Genomic DNA, 17,610 nt, shown 5'->3' on the forward strand with positions numbered 1-17,610 from the left:
GCCTCGAGAGCCTAAACTGGTTTGATTCACATTTGCATGAGGTCACTGGATAGTGACTGAGCTTCTGCAGGATTTAAATGGCATTTACTCGACAGAGACCAACTAGCCAGCGGTAGGGCTTCCCATTTTGCTTTCTTTTCGCCTTTCTGTTCTGCCTACCTCCACGGAACCTGCTGAAATGATAATTTGGTCAGATTCAAAAAAGGAAGCTGTCTTAGAAATAAGTTTACTGAAGGCAGAGCAAGCACACGTTTGATACATTTCTTCCGAATGTGACAGTACGTTGTGTACTTATCCTGCATTCTAATCAAGCAAGAAATCGAATTCATTAATGTTGTAGGGATATCACCTGTACTACATTTGGCAATGCCTTTCCCTAGTAAAGACTAGTGTTAGTAATAAACACTTTTTATAATGCACAGGGAATACAGAACAACTCCAAAATTGTTTCTTACTGCAAAGAGGAGCAGCAGTCCATGAAAAGGCAGTTCCTTCACAGCTCCTCACATGGTAGTAGAAACTTGTGCCTGCTGTCAGCCAGCTGCACCTGAACCTTTGAGTATGGGTTCCATGTCCTGAGGTGTCCTAGCAGTCACTAGGTAGAAAAACTGGAAATGTGCAAGTCAGTGTAAACTGACAGGGTAAAGGCTGTGGATTTCATAGCCTCATTTTTACAGTGTTTGCACCAATTTATAGCACCCGCATTTTTAGAAAAAAAGGAAATCCTGATGTTATTCAAAGCATCTTTTGGCCTCAAAACCAGTGATGTAGTGCACATGAGGCACATTCCCCATACTATACATAACAGGGCAAACAAGCTCCACGCAGTGCGCCAAGTCTGTCCCTGTGCCAGGAAATCATGACACTGTTCTAAAATTACCCTGCTGCGTAACGCCACGCACAGCCAAACGCAAACCCTGCGCTCCCAACATGGAGCTCATTCCTCAAGGTGGAGGTGCAGGAGCCGGGGATGACAACGTGACATTTAGGAGGGGACTTCTCAGGGGCTCCACATGTCCCGAACCGTGGGCCCCGAGCACTCCGGGGGCTGTGTGCTCGCGCTGGGGGCACAGCTCCGGGTGGATGTGGTTGCAGCTCAGGGTGGCTTGGTTGCCCTGCCTATTTCCATGGGGAATCTGCCCTTTGGTTTCCAAATACGCATTGAGGAGTCTTGACAGCCCTGACTGGCGGAGGAGCCCTATCTCCTCATTGCTGTCACAGTTCCTCCAGAAACAGGATTCCCCAGGGGAAGTGGCAGCACTGCTGTGTGCAGCAGGAACAGCGAGGGCTGGTTTTCATTAGGGGGAGGTGGGGGTTCTGGTGAACGGAGAGCTGTTTGTAACTCCATGTGACTATGTGCCCATTCTCTGTTTGTTTATTTTTAAATCCAAGGTTGCAGACCTGCAGACCAAGCTAGCACAACTACGCCAGCATCGCTTTACGGCCTCCACAGGAGAGCTTCTAGCGGGTTCCCTGGGACTGCAGACTAAGAGTGTGCTTTCCAGTAGGAAGTTCTGAGAGCCTGGAGTTGCAGAAGCATGAAGTATTTCCTTCAGAAGATGGGAATGACAAAGATCTCCGTATTCCTGACTGCGTTTAGCAACTTGTAGCCTCTAACGATGACAAACGCGCTCTAACAGTCCCCGCACTGTGTCTCCTCACAGCGCCCCTGTGGCGCCGCCCTGAGGCCCCTCACAGCCCCCTGAGGGGGGCAGAGCCCCGCCCCCCGCCCCGGCCCCGCCCCCGCACGTGCGCGCGGCCCCTCCCGTCCCTCCCCTGCCCGCCCCCGTGACGCGGGGCGCGGTGACGCCATCTTGCGGCGCGGCGCTGGGCCCGGCAGCATGGCGGAGGCGGAGGCGGAGGCGGCGGCCGAGGCGGAGCGGGCGGGGGCGCCGCGGGTGGGCGCGTGGCTGGCGGTGCGCGTGGAGCAGGCGCTGGGCGACACGCTGCTGGTCAGCCTCAGCTGCGGGCAGCGCCGCTTCGCAGGGGTGCTCATCGACTGCGACAGCAAGTACGGGGCGGCGGGGGGGGTGCGGGGTGGGGGGGGGGCACGGCTCCCCTCAGGGCTCCCCTCAGCGCTCCCCTCAGGGCTCCCCTCAGCGCCGCCTCCCCGCGCTGGCCGTGCCGGTAGCGAGGCGCGGCGATCCTGGGGTAGCTCAACCCGTAGTGAGTTGTTTTTTTTATAATTATGCACCAGTATAGGTCTGAGGGCAGCGCCTTCCCTTCCACGGGGAGGCCGGGTTGAGGTAACGTAATCCGTAATCTGTAATCTGTAATCTGTAATCTGTAATCTGTAATCCGTGAGCCGCCTGCCCTGGGGTGGGGGTCACGGGCGGGCTGAGGGCTCGCCCAGCGCCAGCTCGGTGCCTGTGTGAGCGCCCTGCGCTGCTCTGCCCCTCACACGAGAGCCCTCGCATCATGGTCTCAGTTGGATGGCTCCTGGTGAGCAGAACCGACAGTGACTGCAAACAGGTATCAGAAGCACGCGAGCTGCATCCAGAGCTGAACAAAAGGCAGGGGGCTGTGGGGAAGGCTGCTGGAACGAGTGGCTCTCCTTCAGGTAAAAGCACACCGCTGTTGGAAAGCAAAGCGTGCCAGACCGGGCACTTCTCGGTGTGCAGGAGGCGGAGGAGCAGCGAGGGGAAATCCTCCTGCAGAGCTGTGCCCGTACGGGAGGCAGCATCAGGCTGGGACACGAGGGGACAGGACCACAGGGCCTGGCCCCACAGCCGGGCTGGGGAAGCCTCGCACCTCCCCGGGCACCTCATGGCCACGGGACGGGCACTGCCGGGCACAGGGACTGAAAGCAGCCCGGGTGGCAGGGAGGCTGGCAGGAGGCTGGCAGGGGTAGGGTGTCTCAGGGCTGCTTCAGCCCTCAGAGCTGCCTCCAGCACGAACAAAAGGGGCCGGAGGCCGGCACTGGGCAGCGGTGACATGCGGCCGCTGGGAGCAGGCTGCTGGCCACGGCACGGAGCTGGGGGCTCACAGCAAGGCCCCCTTCCGAGCACAGGCACCCACCCTGCCGCGAGAGGAGCTGCTGGCCTGGCCTCCGGTGCCAGCTGGGCTGGGGCAGCTTCCCGCAGGGCTGCGGGACCCCCGTGTGCCGCCCAGATGAGCTGCAGGTGGCGGGGGACACCAGGCTGCTGCCTCTCCTCCCCTCGGCTCTATGTGAGCCTGGAGCTGCCTGACCAAGAGGGGCTGGGGGCAGCCTGCTGCCAGCCCCCCGTGTCCTTCACAGAAAGTTGCCGTCCCTCAGCACCGCAGCTGCCCCCTGTGCCGTGCCCCCACCGGGCACCGGGTCGTGGGGAGGGAGCTGGGGCAGCCTGCGGGCAGCGGGCCCCAGCAGGGCTCAGGAGCAGGGGAGGCCGGGCTGGTGTCCACCTGCTGAGCAGAGGGGGTTCCTTTCGTGCTGTTCCCTGGTGCAGCTGAATTGGACAGATTTGTTGCACGAAATAACCAAAATTTATAGCCAGAGCTTCGGCAGTGGGACCGCTCCCAGTTGTTTTATGGACTGTGCTGATATCTTTGGCTGCACAAAGTGTGCTTGCTTGGTTGTCATCTGAAAGATACCTACGTTCTCGATTGTCTCTGTTTTAAAAGAGAAAAAATCTTACAACAAAATTATCTTCCAAACCTTGCCATTTCAGCAGTTCAGTCCCCTCGACTCTCTGGCAATCCAACGTGGAGCTCCCCGCCTGTTGGTCAGTCCGTGCTCCTGCTGTCTTACTCTTCAAGTAATGGGAAGGGGCTTCTCGTGTCAGGGTGCAGGTGACTCGCCTAACCTTTTTGTTTCAGCTGGAGAAGAGCAGTGACTTGGTGCCAGGATCAGATTAATGCCTCTGTTTAATTGATGTAAGCCTAGCCTTAAACTTCAGAGTCTTCACAGGAATGAGGTTGGTATGTGGCCATCGGTAACTGCTCTCTGCTGATGCTTCTGGGAAGGAGAGGTGTTCTCGTCCGTGCCTGGTGAGGGCAGGTGGTATTTTAGGTATTTTAGCATCTTTCTGCAGCAAAGTGATGCAGCCCGAGGCCAGGGCTGGGAAAGGTGCTGTCAGCCCCAGCACCTGGGTGGAGGGAGGAGGCCCCTCCTGCTCTGCAACCCAGTAACGCTGATTTTTAAGGTCAGGATGTGTGATCAGGGGATGCCTTAAACTCCTCTTCTCTGGGCAGTGGTTGCCAGTCTCCAGGCGATCCCCCTGTTGTTTGAGGAGGGGTCCTTCTGGGAATTACACGGAAATGACGGGAGGGTCGGTGGGGATCGTGGCAGCCGGAGCTAAAGCTGTCTCTGCTCCGTGGCCGTGGCTCGTCCATCAGCGTTCCAGTCACGGGAGGTGCTGGGGCAGCTCGCTGAGGGTCTCTGCAAGGCCCAGCCAGTGAGCACTGCCCGTTTGGGGGCTGTTTCGGGGCAGGTGTGTGGTGAAGTGCTGCACTAGCACAGCGTTTCTGATCGTCAGGCTAAGACCATACGTTCCTGTGCAGAAGCCCGGAGACACAAAGCGTGGTTATGAGCCCTGGTGTTTTGGAGGATTTGCTTATGGCAGGGTCTGGGCAGGATATGGTGCCTGGGCTTGGACAGCCCGTAATGGAACCGGGCACTGAGCAGCAGTGAGTGCAGCATCACGCTTAATCCTGCTCTTCTGAAGCAGCAGCATGTTTCTTATTTTAACAACTGGTCAGGTGTGCAGAATACCTGGGGAGAACAGGACTGTGTACTGGTGAACCTGGGGCGTGAGGGTGTGGGATGTGCCACAAAACCAAGCTGTTGGGTTTTGAAGGAGAAGCTGAAAATCAGCCACGCAAGTGCAGCGTGGAGAAAGGAGCTTTAATAGCTGCCAGGGGGCTTGCTCAATCTGTATCACAGGCTGCCCTGTGGCTTTACCGGCCTGCTGATAAAATAAACTGCTTTGCCTGATAAAACTTCTTAGAGCAAAACTCCTTTTCTGTGTAAACGGTATGTGGAAAGAGACGTTGATCTCTGCGCCTTGTCTGGCAGAGCAGCAGGACACCTTTCCTGAACTCTCAAACGCTGTGATTTCTTTCAGCAGCAGAATTGGTTGCCCTGCCCTAAAGGAGGAAAAGTTGCACTATTAGCATGTCGAAGTTTCGTGTGTTCTCAGGAGCTAGGACGCTTGTCACAGTCTGCCCCGAGAAGCATCTGTCAAACACCCTGACTCTTTGTCTCTTTCCCTCCCTGCCCTTCTCGCCCCATTTTTAGGTCTGGGCTCTTCTGTCTTCCGTCCTCCCTCCCGAAGCAAGAGGAGCCTCCTGCCAGCGCCTGCGCTAACGGGGTTGCCGACGGCGGAGACGCTGCGCGGGGCGAGACGGAGCCGCAGCCCGGCGCTGGGAAGCCCCCCAGGGGCAGCGGGGATGAGCAAGTGCCCCCGCTCCTGCCCCCGCCCGGCAGCATCCCTCCCTACCCGCCCTACTTCGAGGGAGCTCCCTTTCCTCGCCCGCTGTGGCTGCGGCACACGTACCACCAGTGGGTGCCGCAGCCGCCGCCGCGGACTATAAAGAGGACGAGGAGGCGTTTGTCGCGGAACAGAGACCCGGGAAGGCTCATCATGAGCACCATCAGGCTGCGGCCCAGGCAGGTGCTCTGTGAGAAGTGTAAAAACACCCTGAACCCCGAGGAGGAAAACACGGCGAGGCAGAACGCTAAAACGAGGAGGAAGCTGAACAGTCAGGACAAAGAGCAGAAAAAGCACAGTGACTCCGACTACGCGGAGAAAAGGAACAAGAGAGAAAAGAGAGAGGACGAGAAATTTTCTGGGGAGCTAGTGCACCGAACACCGGTCATAAAGATATCCTACAGTACTCCGCAAGGAAAAGGCGAGGTGGTAAAAATCCCTTCCCGGGTCCACGGCTCAGTCAAACCGTTCTGCCCGGAGCGAGTACCGCAGAACGGAGAGGAGGACCAAGAGGAGATCCCCGACTCTGAGCGATGTCAAGAAACCAAATGTTTAACGGACAAGTCGGCAGGCAGCCAGCTTGCTTCCATTCCAAAGCTGAAGCTGACGCGGCCGGTGCATTCCAGCGCGGATGTTCCACCTCCAAAGATAAGGCTGAAGCCCCATCGCATCAATGACGGTCAGAGCGTTTCAATTTATAAAGCAGAACTTATTGATGAGATAAACGTCCTCCAGAACAGCAGGGAGACCAACCCTGCCGCCTTTTACAACGAGGAATCCACAGACAGGGGCTTAGCTGAGATCTCTTCAGGGAGTTCAGGAGAAGACGATGACTTCAAAAGGTTTCCCCAGGGCAAAGATGGACACGATAACCTGGCTTTCCTCATGAATTACCGGAAAAGAAAAGCAGACTCTTCTAGTTTATCGGTGTGTAGTAACGACAGTCTAGATGAATCCAAGTCCTCTAGTTCAGAAGTAACATCACCAGAAATGTGTGACTTTTTGCCTGGTGATGACGCGTCTGTCTCTTCATCTTCAAAAGATGAGCGTAAAATTGTGCCCCCCTTAACAGTTAGGCTGCATACCCAGAGCGTGTCTAAATGCGTCACCGAGGATGGAAGAACTGTTGCAGTGGGGGACATTGTTTGGGGTAAAATTCATGGATTTCCGTGGTGGCCGGCACGTGTTCTGGACATAAACCTTAGCCAGAAGGAAAACGGGGAACCTTCATGGCGAGAAGCGAAAGTGTCATGGTTTGGTTCTCCAACGACTTCGTTCTTATCTGTTTCAAAACTCTCTCCTTTCTCTGAGTTTTTCAAACTGAGATTTAATCGCAAGAAGAAAGGGATGTATCGGAAAGCTATCACAGAAGCTGCGAAGGCAGTAGAGCATCTGACTCCAGAAATAAGAGATCTCTTAACACAGTTTGAAACATAACTTTGTCGCCAGTATCAGGTGAGTGCTTGCTGGACTAATGCTGCCCATGGAAAAAACCTCCTTGTGTTTTTTAACCAACGTTCCACTGTTTGCATTTATTTTTCCATTAAAAAATGAGGTCGGCAGTTATTAAACTTTAAAGCCTGGGTGTGAGTTGGTGGTGGCAATTTCAGAGGTGATAAGAGCCGTTAGCTCCAAAACTTTGGGAGGGCCATGGGAACGGGAGCCCCGGGGCTCGGGGGGGCGCACGAAGCGATTGGCACTGTGAGGAAGCAGTAGTAGTATTATAGCAACGTGTTAGAGCTGTTTGCAGTTAGGATGTGGTGAGTATCGATGATAATTCACTTGTGATAGGACTAATCCCGTGTGGTGGGAGGACTGACAGCCTCTAGGCCGTGTTTTGAACTGCCTGGTTCAAAGAACTGGAACTTCTTGGGGTTGAGATGACACGTGCCGTATGTGGGTGCTGGTACCAAGCAGTTACCACAACAGTTACGTGCTCGTGGAGGCCCTTTGCCCCCCTTGCATTTACTGCTCCCCCGTGGTGCTTAGTTGTGAGGGAGGCTTTAACTGACTGATCAGCATGACAGCCTGTAAGCTGCCTCTGTGGGGGAATGCTGCTCGCAGCAGTTGTGTGGCTCCTGTCTGAAATGGTGGGGACTGGCCTGGATCATCAAACGCAGCACTTCTGGTCCTCACCTGCAGCCTCTGTGAGGACAGAAAGTGGGAGCTGATTCCTTCTAACGCCTCCGTAGTTTGCTGTTACTGGTTGCAGGCACAGAGTGGGATGGGACTCCTGGTCAATAAAATAAAAACTGCCCAGGGTGGAAATGTGGTGCCTGTAGAAGCAGGACGTGCTATGACTGGGAATGGGGCCACCACGCGTAACCTTAGCTGATGCTGCACACTGTGCTGCCCTCAGTGAGGTCCCCGGGGAAAATACCATCAGCTTGAGAAAGGTCCAGAATTGTTTTGTTGCCTTCCAGCTGTTGGTATCTAGATAAAGTCTCATCTGTGATACTGTTAAACCAGGCAATGCAGTAACTTGTTATCTGAAAACCATAGCTAATTAGGAAGAGTCTCGTTGTCAGAGCTCTAGCTTCATGTAGTGTCCTGGGGAGGGTTTTTATCAGTTCACCGTGCTGTGCCATAAGCTTTTCCCTAAGTTTTCTCTCTCATGCCAGAAGGGCTGTGCACACGCCAGAGCTGCTCCTGCCATCGGCTGATTCACTGCTCTGTATGGGAGCAGGCAGTGGGGCTGTGATGGCCACTGCTCTCCGAATCCTGTCGGGGGGAAGGACTTTCTGTACCCTCTGCCGTGGGGCTTCGCTGTTTGCTTGAGAGGGATGAAGGACTCGCTTCGATGGCGTTATTCCATCCCAGCAAGCTTGGCCTGAGCACGCAGTGAGAGCGTGGCACGTGCCTCTGCTGGGCTCACGGGGCTGGACAGCTGGGCGCTCGGGCAAGTACGAGTGTATGGCTGCAGCAGCATTTAAGCTTCATCCTTGATCCTGCCTCTTCAAATGCTGCTTAACTCCAGCTAAAGGCTTTATTTTATTGAGAGTGTTTGGACTGGGCCCAAATTCGTATTAGCTAGATCAGGAGTATAAATAAACCCGATGCCCCGAATGTGCTGTCCTTGCCAGCCAAAGAAAAATGGTCACAACCCACGGCTCCTTCCTGAACTGCGACTGGAAGGAGCAGCAGAGCTTTGTCCTCTGAGCTGACCCCGCTGGGTTTCTGCCCGCAGTGGGGCCGTGTCAGCAGGGGGATGTTGTGGCTGCTGCTGGCAGCTTTCTGCCCGGGTAGAGCTTTGCTGCTGCCGTGCCACTGCTGGCTGCTGGGGAGGACAAGGGGCAGGGTGAGGCAGCACCTGATGCTTCAGAGCAGGTTGGCTGTGCCCGTCAGTCCGTGCAGAGTGGGAACCTTGGGACTTTTTTTGCTCCTTTTGGCCGCAGCCTGGAGGTTGAAATGAGGATGCTTCCCGGTGACGTTAGTCTAAGGCAAACACTGCCCCTTCTTGCCAGCGGGACCGCTGCCGACGTGGTGCTAGTGGAGATGCAGGGTGAGAGGTGACAAGCGAGGCCCCGAGGAGGAAAGGAAGCACTTGCTCCAGAGGAGACCTGGCTTACGGCAGGCACAGCAGGAGGGATAGGACAGGTCTGAAAAGGGAGGGAACGAAGGTGATGTGTGAGGGAACGGTGGGATGGGCAGGGCTGGGCCAGACCCTGCCTTCCCTCTGTGCTCTGCAGCCAGACCTCCCCGTGCACCCGGCTGTCCAGGTACATTTCATACGTATTGCTGCTTCCTCGGCCTTCTTCCTGGGCTTGCTGAGCAGGGTTTTCTGCTGTGTTCGTGTCTGAGTGCCAGCCCGGTCTGCCTGCCTGGAAATCACACGGTAATTGGATAAACAACTGCCTGCACTCAGAAGAAAACTAGAAAAGCAGAACAGAGCCACTTCCCACCTCCCGCATGTGTCACGTTTACTCAGTTTTCCTGTTAGACCAGCGAGCCCGGTGTCTCGGTACGTCACTGCCTGGCAGCTCATTGTTTCGGGGCCTTGCCCTGTACCTGTGCTGTGCTGTCGGGAGGACTGGATGGTGCTGCTTCCCTCGGGTGTTCTGGGGTCGAACTGAGACGTTCCTACTGGCTGCTAATTGACTGCTCTTCCCTGAAGGGCGTAACTTAAGTTTTTGCTGACGTTTGCAATTTCTTAGTCCCAGGACTAGGACATTGGACATTTGAGCAACAATTAAATGTTCCCAAGAGCAGGCATTGGCTGGCACTATTGCACCTTGACACTGTAAAATCTGCTGTGCTGCCACCTCAGCAGCAGCTGCGTGAGAAGGGCCGGTCCTTGTGAGCAGACGAGGAGCAGGAGTGCAGGAGATGCGTCCTGCACCTGTGCTGTGCTAGTGCTGCTCCTGGTCCTCGTGGGCATGGCAGAGCTTTGTGGCTGCTGGCACCTTGTGCATCTTCTGTCCTCCGACACAGGGTGCTGCTCTGCAGAGTGCGTGGGGTAACCACAGGGAAAATGACCAAACAATCCAGGTACATCTGTCAATGCCTATGGACCTGGAAGGGACTGGATTTTACAAACAACATTTGTTTGGGGTTGGAAAAGCTGGTGTGATCATTTTGTGTTTTATTATTCTGTTTTTATTATTCAGCGTGCTTTATTGAAAGCCTCTCGCTAGCTGGCTGGTAAAACAAGGTTTCCAGGAGATCAGCAGGCAGAGCAGCAGCCTGTCAAAGTCACATTCAGAAGACACAATGTGTGTTTGGAGTACAGCCAGCAGAAAAATGCCCCCTGAGCACGTCGTCATGCTGCCCTGTAGCTTCTGCCTCGTGTCTCCTGTACAGAGCCCCTGTGCACGGCTGCCCCGGGCCTGGCGCTGCCGGTGCTGCAGAGACACCTTCGGCTGGTGGCTGAACGTGGCTGAGCCCCTGCCTGCTGTCAGTGCTGGGAGCTGGGCTGCTCCTGGCAAGCCTCGCACCTCGCAGCCCTGCTGCGGGCTCTGGGTTTGGGGTGGCTCGGGTACAACCAGCTGGGGTGACAAGGCCGTGCTCAGTGTGCCAGCGTCCAGCCGGGACCCGGCCATGCTGGTGTGTGCTTCCCCTGCTGCCCCGTCCCACGGGCACCTCCCCAGGGCAGCCTCCTCCTCAGGAGGGGAACGGGGCATGTGCTGCCTCCAGATCCCGGCCTTTCGGGGGAGGCTGTGGACAGATGCACCTCGAGGCCCCAACACACTGCCCGGAGTGCTGCTGGTGTGTGTGATCTCTTCTCTGGAAGAGTTTTCCTGACGCTTCGTGGGACGGGGGTTGCCCGATGGTGTGGAGCAGAGGCTGAGCAGAGGCGTGGTGCTGGCGTGTGGCTGAGCAGGGAGCGGGTGCGAAGCCTCCTGCAGCAGCTGAGGTGGCCTCGTGGTGCCTGGGGGGCCTCCCTGAGCCACGGCGATGCCGTTCCTCCCAAATGGTGCTGCGGGCGGTCTCGCACCTCCCCTGGCTCTCGCAGCACCCTGCCCCGTGTCGCTGTGATGCCGTCTCTGGACATGGCTGGGCCCTTCCCTAACCCGTCTGGGCTGCGGCACTTGTCTCTGGAGGGGCAGCTGTCAGAGAAGCCTCCTGAGACGGGGCGGTGCTGCCTGCTGGGTGCCCGGGGCATGCTCCTCAGCAGGCCCGGCTGCAGGACCAGCGCCAGGAGCCTGTCCAGGTGTGCTTTGGTGCTCCAGCCTGGCCGTGTGCCCTGTACCTGGTGCTCTCCGAGAGCAGGAACGCCTCCTGTGCTGCCTCCTGGGCTGTTGTTTGCTTCCTGTTCCCTTTCATGATGCTTTTTTTTCTCTTTTTCACTTTGATGATACCTCCATATTTAAACTTGCAGCTGCGTAATCGTCCAGTTCCTTGAGCTCCTGGTGGCTCTTCAGTCGTCCCGCGCAGTGATGCACGAGCCCCAGCTCCTTTCTGGCTTTACAAGCAGCCCCGCTGCCGTAGCAAGGCACTGAGCGTGGTGGCTGGGGAGCTGTGGCACGCTGCCCTGCAGGCGGAGGAGGAGCAGGGCAGGAGAGCTGAGCTGTGCCCCCCCGGCTGCCCCCCAGGAAGTCCAACAGGGGCTGGGGCACTGGGCTGCCGCGGGGGGCTTGCTCTCCGGCCCTCCCTTCCTTGTTATAAAGCTCTTCACAAAAATCGCCTGTCGAATTTGGTACGTGCCTCTGTTGGAAACAGCTTTACAGCGCGTATCTTCGTTTGCTTTTTCAGGCTGGAAAATCCTTTATTCTCCCCCCTCCCTTCCCCCCAGGCTGTGGCTGTGAAACCATTAAACTTTAAAATACCGGCTTCTTGAAGGTTTTAATTTTACTGCTATTAGCTTAATAGACCCTCGGTATCTGTGCGTTCAGCCATTCATCAAGCGAGGCGCAGTGCTGCGCCGTGCGGCAGAAATCAGCGCCTGCTGCCCGCCTGCTATATATAGCAAGCTCTAATGCAGGGTCTGGAACGCTGGGTTATGACTTCACCTTCAAAGATGTTCGGGGCTTTGTATGTGCATGCAGCCAGATCTGCTTGCCAGCAGTTTATGAAGCAACATAAATCATTCCCTTTTTCCTTTCACCCCTTCCTGGCTGCTCTGCCAGGGGCACAGAGGTTATGTCGTTTGGTGTGGAGCTGTGGCGATTGCTGCGATAGCCGGAGCTTTAAACCACCCACCTGGTCATGTGAAATATTTCAGCCCAGAAGATGAATGCCTGAAATTTTTCTTGGCCAGGTTTCTAAATGGCTCAGTCAACTCAAAGCAAGCATCCGACGTAATTACTGTTTCTCGGCCTTCCTTCAAGCAGCTCGCAGTCAGCGTCTGCGCACAGCAACGCAGGGCAGGAGAACAAGTCCGGAGCAGCCCGCGCTGCGCCCTCGTGCACCCGGCGCCGGGTGCCTGGAGCTGCTCGCCTGGCGCTGTACCACTGGCTCTGTGCTCCTCAGGGCTCTGTACGCTCGTGGCCGCTGCCTTTGGAGACCTCTCGGCCCGTGCTGCTTCTCCTGCTCGTGGTATCTGCTGGCCCCTTCCCTCCACTCCTGCAGGCCCGTTTTTTGGAAATGCCAGCGGGCCATACATCGAGCTATTTGTAACTGCACGCAGGCTGCGCGGATGCCCAGGAATGCGATCTGCTTACGTGAGCTGTAACTTCAGCTGCCAAAGGAGCTTTGTATAAACCCGAGGGCTTAGCAGCTCTCCCTGGGAGAACAACAAGCTGTTCCCCCGTGCTGCAGGGACATCCGTGCCCGGCTGAAGCTGCAGGCGGCCACTTGTTGCAGCAGCAGAGTGTGCGGGCCAGGCAGCCGGTGAGCTGTGCAGGGGGCTGGGTGCCCTCCTGCCCGGCTGCTCCGCACCCAGCTGCTGCACGGGGCAGCCGGCACCTCCAGCAGAGCACATGGGGAAGGCAGGGCCTGCAGAGCCCCGTCCCCAGCTCTGGGAGGCAGGGAGACCCTGTCCGTGCAGCAGAGCTGCATCTGGGTGAGGAGCCTGGGGACTCGACTCTTAGAGAGCCCACCGATAGCGCAGCTTCCCGGGAGAAGTAAAAGGGACATGTCTGGAGCCTTTCCTGAGTGCCATTTATTTACTTTGGCTGGAACTCAGAGCTGCAGCGGGGCTTCCCTCTTGCAGTGAGCACAGCGAGGCTGGCTGGGACCCTGGGCCCGAGGCTTGCTGGCTCTGGGGGTGGGCAGCGGGGATAAAGCCCTTGCAGAGGTGGCCTTCCTGCCGCTCCGGGCAAGGAGGAGTTCATCCTGTGCCTGCTGTAGTTACACAGATGTGGAAGCTTTTAAATGTTGAAAAATGTGCAACGTTGTTTTTCAGCCTTGATCCATGTTTCTGTTGGTGTTTGTTGTGTTTTTTTTCCTGGAAGTACCCAGCGCTGAGATCAGGATCGGTGTGAAAGGGAGCAGTGCGTGGGCTGAGGAACGGTTTCTCTGAAGTTCTCCCTAAAAATGCCGTAGAAGCGGCATGCCTGTATCCTGCAGGCTAGACGAGGATGAGTTGGTGCCTGGTTTATTGGTTTTAGTCTGCTTGATGGATCTGTTCCGTTCTGTACATGCCGTTAGAGAACATGTGGGCTTTGCATTAGCTGGTTTATGGGCTCCTGCGCATCCTGAGGTTGCGTACATCTGAGGCAGTGATGCCAGAGATGTGTCTGATGCCCGAGTTCCTTGCGAGCTTGTCCTCCTCACCCCTGCAGTCCCTCCACCCCCAGCCCCTACCCCGCAGCCAGCTGCAAAGCTCCTCGCTCCCCGGGGCAGGGGCGGCGCGGGGTCCCGCTGTGCACAAAGGGGGCGTCCTGCAGCCCGGGAGGGTGAGGGCTGTGCCTGCCCTCGGGGCTGGGCCCTGGTGCCCGCGGGCAGCAGAGAGCCCGGGGTGCTCGGGTCCCTGCAGGCACGGTGTGAGCCCTGCCCCAGCTCCGTGCATGGCCCCAGGTCTCGTGCCTTGTCTCACCAGAGGGCCATAAATTGTCCCCAGCACCTTGTGCCGAAGCCTTTCCCACATCGAGTCTGCTGGCTGCCTTGCATTAGTTATACCATCATCTCCTTGGCTGCCGGTACGTGTGTCTCTGGAAGGGAAGAGCAGGGTATTTTTTAATGAAGGCTTTTTTTCATTAAGTTGATTAATTTCTAAAGGAATTAATGCTTTTAACCAACGTACCAGGTCCTGTTTGATCTGCATTGGATTTTTGCTGTTGTAGGATCAAACAAACTTGTTTTCTTTATAAAAACACATTTCCTGTGTGCTGTCTGCAGTTGAAGAAATGAATTGCAGCAAAATTACTGGTTTAATTTCCTTTATGAGTGATGACTTGCTTTGCTTTGATTCAGGCCAATAATCCCAGCTCCTTCTTCACGCGGAAGGCAGCCCTTCCTAAAAGCAGAAAGCCCTAAACCTGATGCTGGCTCCTTGCAGAGGTGCTGGGCGGTGGGTTTGGTCCTGGAGCAGCCGCCTGCCGGCCCGCTGGAGCCAGCCGAGCCCTGGTGCCCGCGGTGTTTCGGGAGGCAGGGCTGCGAGGCTGCGGCAAGCACCGGGCCTCTTTGCCCTGCTGCCACGAGGGAGGCTCTGCGGGACGGCCGGGGCTGTGCTGCTGGGCAGGGCCCTCTGCGGGGGGAGCACCTCGGCTCCATCCCGTGGGACTTGGGCACGGCGTTCCCCGAGGCCAGCAGCTCTCGCGGTGCGGTGCCCAGCACGCTGTGCTTCCCGGGGGTGGGGGATCGGGGTGTCCCCGTGCGGGGGCAGGCTGCAGGGTGCTTGTGCTTGGTGACGGGAGGTGCTGAGCCTGCCGAGCAGGGCTGCCGGCAGAGCTGTGGTCAGGGTCCCCACACGCAGGCACAGTTGGGATGCATTAGCCTCAATTCAATTTTGAATAAAATCAATTTGAATTAAAAAGATAAATCAGCTGCTGGGGAGCTGAGCCTCTGGGGGCTGCTTGGCACCGGGCTTCTCTCCTCCAGATACTGCTGGTGTCAGCACAGGGAGAGACTGGCCTGGGGGCTTGCTGCCTCCTGCCCAGTGGAGTGTGGATGTTCTGCTCAGGCAAAGTCTGTCTCTGAAGGGTCAGCTTTTTACAAAAAGCACTTGAGGAATATCCTACTAAGTCCTGAGATCTCTCTAAAAGTTTTTGGAAGATAATAAATGTGCACATGAGTTAGTTGTGTGCTCTTAAAAATCTTAGAAGGCCAGTGGATAGCTTACCTTGCAAAGGTAAGTATGCGTTTATACTCTGTTATCTGTGGGTACTAGGGCCTGGACACATCCCAGTCTCTTCAGAGCAGGATAATTCTGCTGAACACTGAGTTTGTGGATTTAAGGATCGCAGTCCTCTAAAATACAGCTGTTAGGACAGGTGTTCGTGGTGCTCTTAAATGTGTAGGCAATACTGAAAATGGTTCTGGGTGCTGGGGCTGCAGGTTGGTGTCACTTCGGTCCCAGGCTGCAGAGGTGTTGGTGCATGTTCAGCAGTGCTGGAAACGTGACCGTCTTGCTGTCTGCTGGTGGCATTCTTGGTTTAATCGGGTTCTGAACTTCAAATCACAAGGCTCTGTGAGGGGCTTTTAAGAGTGTTTGATCTTTTGCTTCCTGGCATTGATCCTGCTTGTTAGGAGCACAGATTTTAGCCTTCCGTGTCCTTTGGTTTTGACTCAGCCCGTGCAGTTGATTTGACATCGACACGTGTTGGGACTCCTCAGACTTCTGAACTGTGTCAAACTGAACTGCATTTGAAGCATGGTGCAGCGATGCTTCTGCGATTGAGAAGTACAGGTGTCGATCCCGGTGCCACCTCTCACGTCTATCACTGAGCTGTTCCGTGCATCTCCTGTCCTGGAGGACAGCCGGGTGCTGCCTTTGGACTTCCCCTCCTGATCTGACTCGCGGGGCCGCTGCCGGTACCCGCGGCGTGCAGGGCTGTGTGTAAGGCACCGTGCAGCAGGGTGCAGACGGGGACTTCTCTCACGGGAAGCTTTTTCCTGTGGCAGGCGCACCCCCCTCCAGCAGATGTTTTTGGAAGCCTGTCACCTGCCCTGGCTCTCAGTGGCTGGTGGTCAGTGGGAAGGCCAAATGACCAGAGTGCCACGTGCCAAGCGTGAAGTAAACTTCATTGCCTTTTGGTAGCTTTCTGTTGGAGTGTGTTGTTTTGCATTTCTGAATTCAGAAAGAGCATCTCCCTTGCCGTTGCTTCCCAAAGACCGCCCAGATGCGGTCCTGTGTGCTTGGTTCCAGCCCCTCTGGGTGGCCGGGTGGCAGGGGAGCCGCGGCATCGTCCTGCTGTGTGGTGCTGCCGTGGCTCTGCTGTCCTGTGGAGCCCCATGGGGAGTGAGGGCATGCGAGGGGCAGCAGGGACGTCTCACCGCTGGAGTCAGGTGCAAGGTTTGGCTGCTGTGCCTCTTCACCTGGAGCATGGTTTGGGCAGCAGTCCATGTCTTGAGCAGCTGCAGGTACTTAGAAAAGCTTCTGTAAGGCTTGCTCTCGGGAGGGAAATAATCCTATTTTATAGATTGAGTTTGAAAAGCGGAGGCAGGACTGAGCAGATGCTCCTCACGTGGCACTCTATAGAGGGACTTGGGGCAGATTAGCCTACGGTACCCACCTGTAGAGACTAAAAGGTCTTCAAGGCAGAGAGCAAAGACCTTTATTATACTGAAACTCATATCACGTCTCCCTTGGAGAAAATGCCCACTTTTTCTTTAGCTCTGCTAACGTGACGAGTTTCTTCCCAAGCCGTAGGCGCTGTCCTGCCGTGGCAGCAGCAGCGTGCCAGGCTCCGCTTAGCCGGAGCATGCCTCGCCGCTGCGCTCGGCTCTGTGCGCCTGCAGTAACCTCTCCCTCTTTCACTTTCTTCAAGGTAACAGAAGATAAGAGCACAGCTGTTCTCCTAGAGTGTCACGAAGTCTGTAAACATCCTGACTTGCTCCCCAGGAGAATCTGGAGGTTGCCACGTGCAGACAGGAGGACGGGTTTCCTTGTCAGATTGCTCTGCTTACCATCGTGAAAGGTGACAGGCACCGGGACGTGGAGCTAGGCGGCTCTTCTGGCGTGAGGCTGGCAGGAAAGTCTTAAGGATCCCTTAACCTAAGATGAGAATTTGACAAGTCATACGGCAATGAAGTAGGAGAACAGCAAAAACCACAACTTGGAATGTATTTATTACCTAAAAGTTAGCTATTCTTGATAAAACCCCCAAAATTATTGCTGCTGCTTTATTTTACTTACAGATTTCACAAACTTGTTAATTTTAAAGCTACCAAACTTTTACTCAATACTGTATTCTGAGAAATGTAATTGGAGCAGGACATGCAATAGAATGGAATCATTGTAGTGTCTTAAGTACAATGGACTCACTTTTGTGTCTATTAAAACTTGGAAAATGTGCAACACGGAACAATGTGGCTGTCATTGCATATATTGAAGCTTTCTAATGTTGTTTATTGCAGAGCTGAGAGAATCAGCGTTTTGAAGTACACGAACAAGCAGCCAGCTGGTAACTTGGGTGGTTGTGTGTCCTAAATGTGTGCTTTCTAAAGTCACCTGAAACAGCAGGCAGGACAGCCTTGATTTGCTTGTGCTGTGTGTGCAGAGGTGGGTGGTTAGCCTGATGGCACCGAGTGGAGAATGAACTCTTGTGTCTACAACATCTAGTCACTGAGTGGAAATAAAGGCCTCTTGAACACATGCTGCTGGATAGAAGGAATCCTCATCCTCACATATTACCAGAAATGACGGTCAGTCTTTAAAGAA

At 55.6% G+C, this 17,610-nt stretch overlaps 1 protein-coding gene across 1 annotated transcript; it reads left to right on the forward strand.

Moving 5' to 3' along the window:
* Window positions 1-1,840: 1,840 nt before the first annotated feature.
* Window positions 1,841-17,192, forward strand: PWWP2B (PWWP domain containing 2B). Its single transcript, XM_084290082.1, has 3 exons — window positions 1,841-2,011; window positions 5,216-6,863; window positions 16,718-17,192. Exons 1-2 carry the CDS (start codon window positions 1,842-1,844, stop codon window positions 6,843-6,845), a joined length of 1,800 nt encoding a protein of 599 aa, XP_084146208.1. The 5' UTR covers window position 1,841; the 3' UTR covers window positions 6,846-6,863; window positions 16,718-17,192.
* Window positions 17,193-17,610: the final 418 nt, after the last annotated feature.

This window comes from Netta rufina (genome assembly GCF_964035555.1).
Source record: "Netta rufina genome assembly, chromosome: 7".
In the NCBI taxonomy this organism is placed as follows: Eukaryota; Metazoa; Chordata; class Aves; order Anseriformes; family Anatidae; genus Netta; species Netta rufina.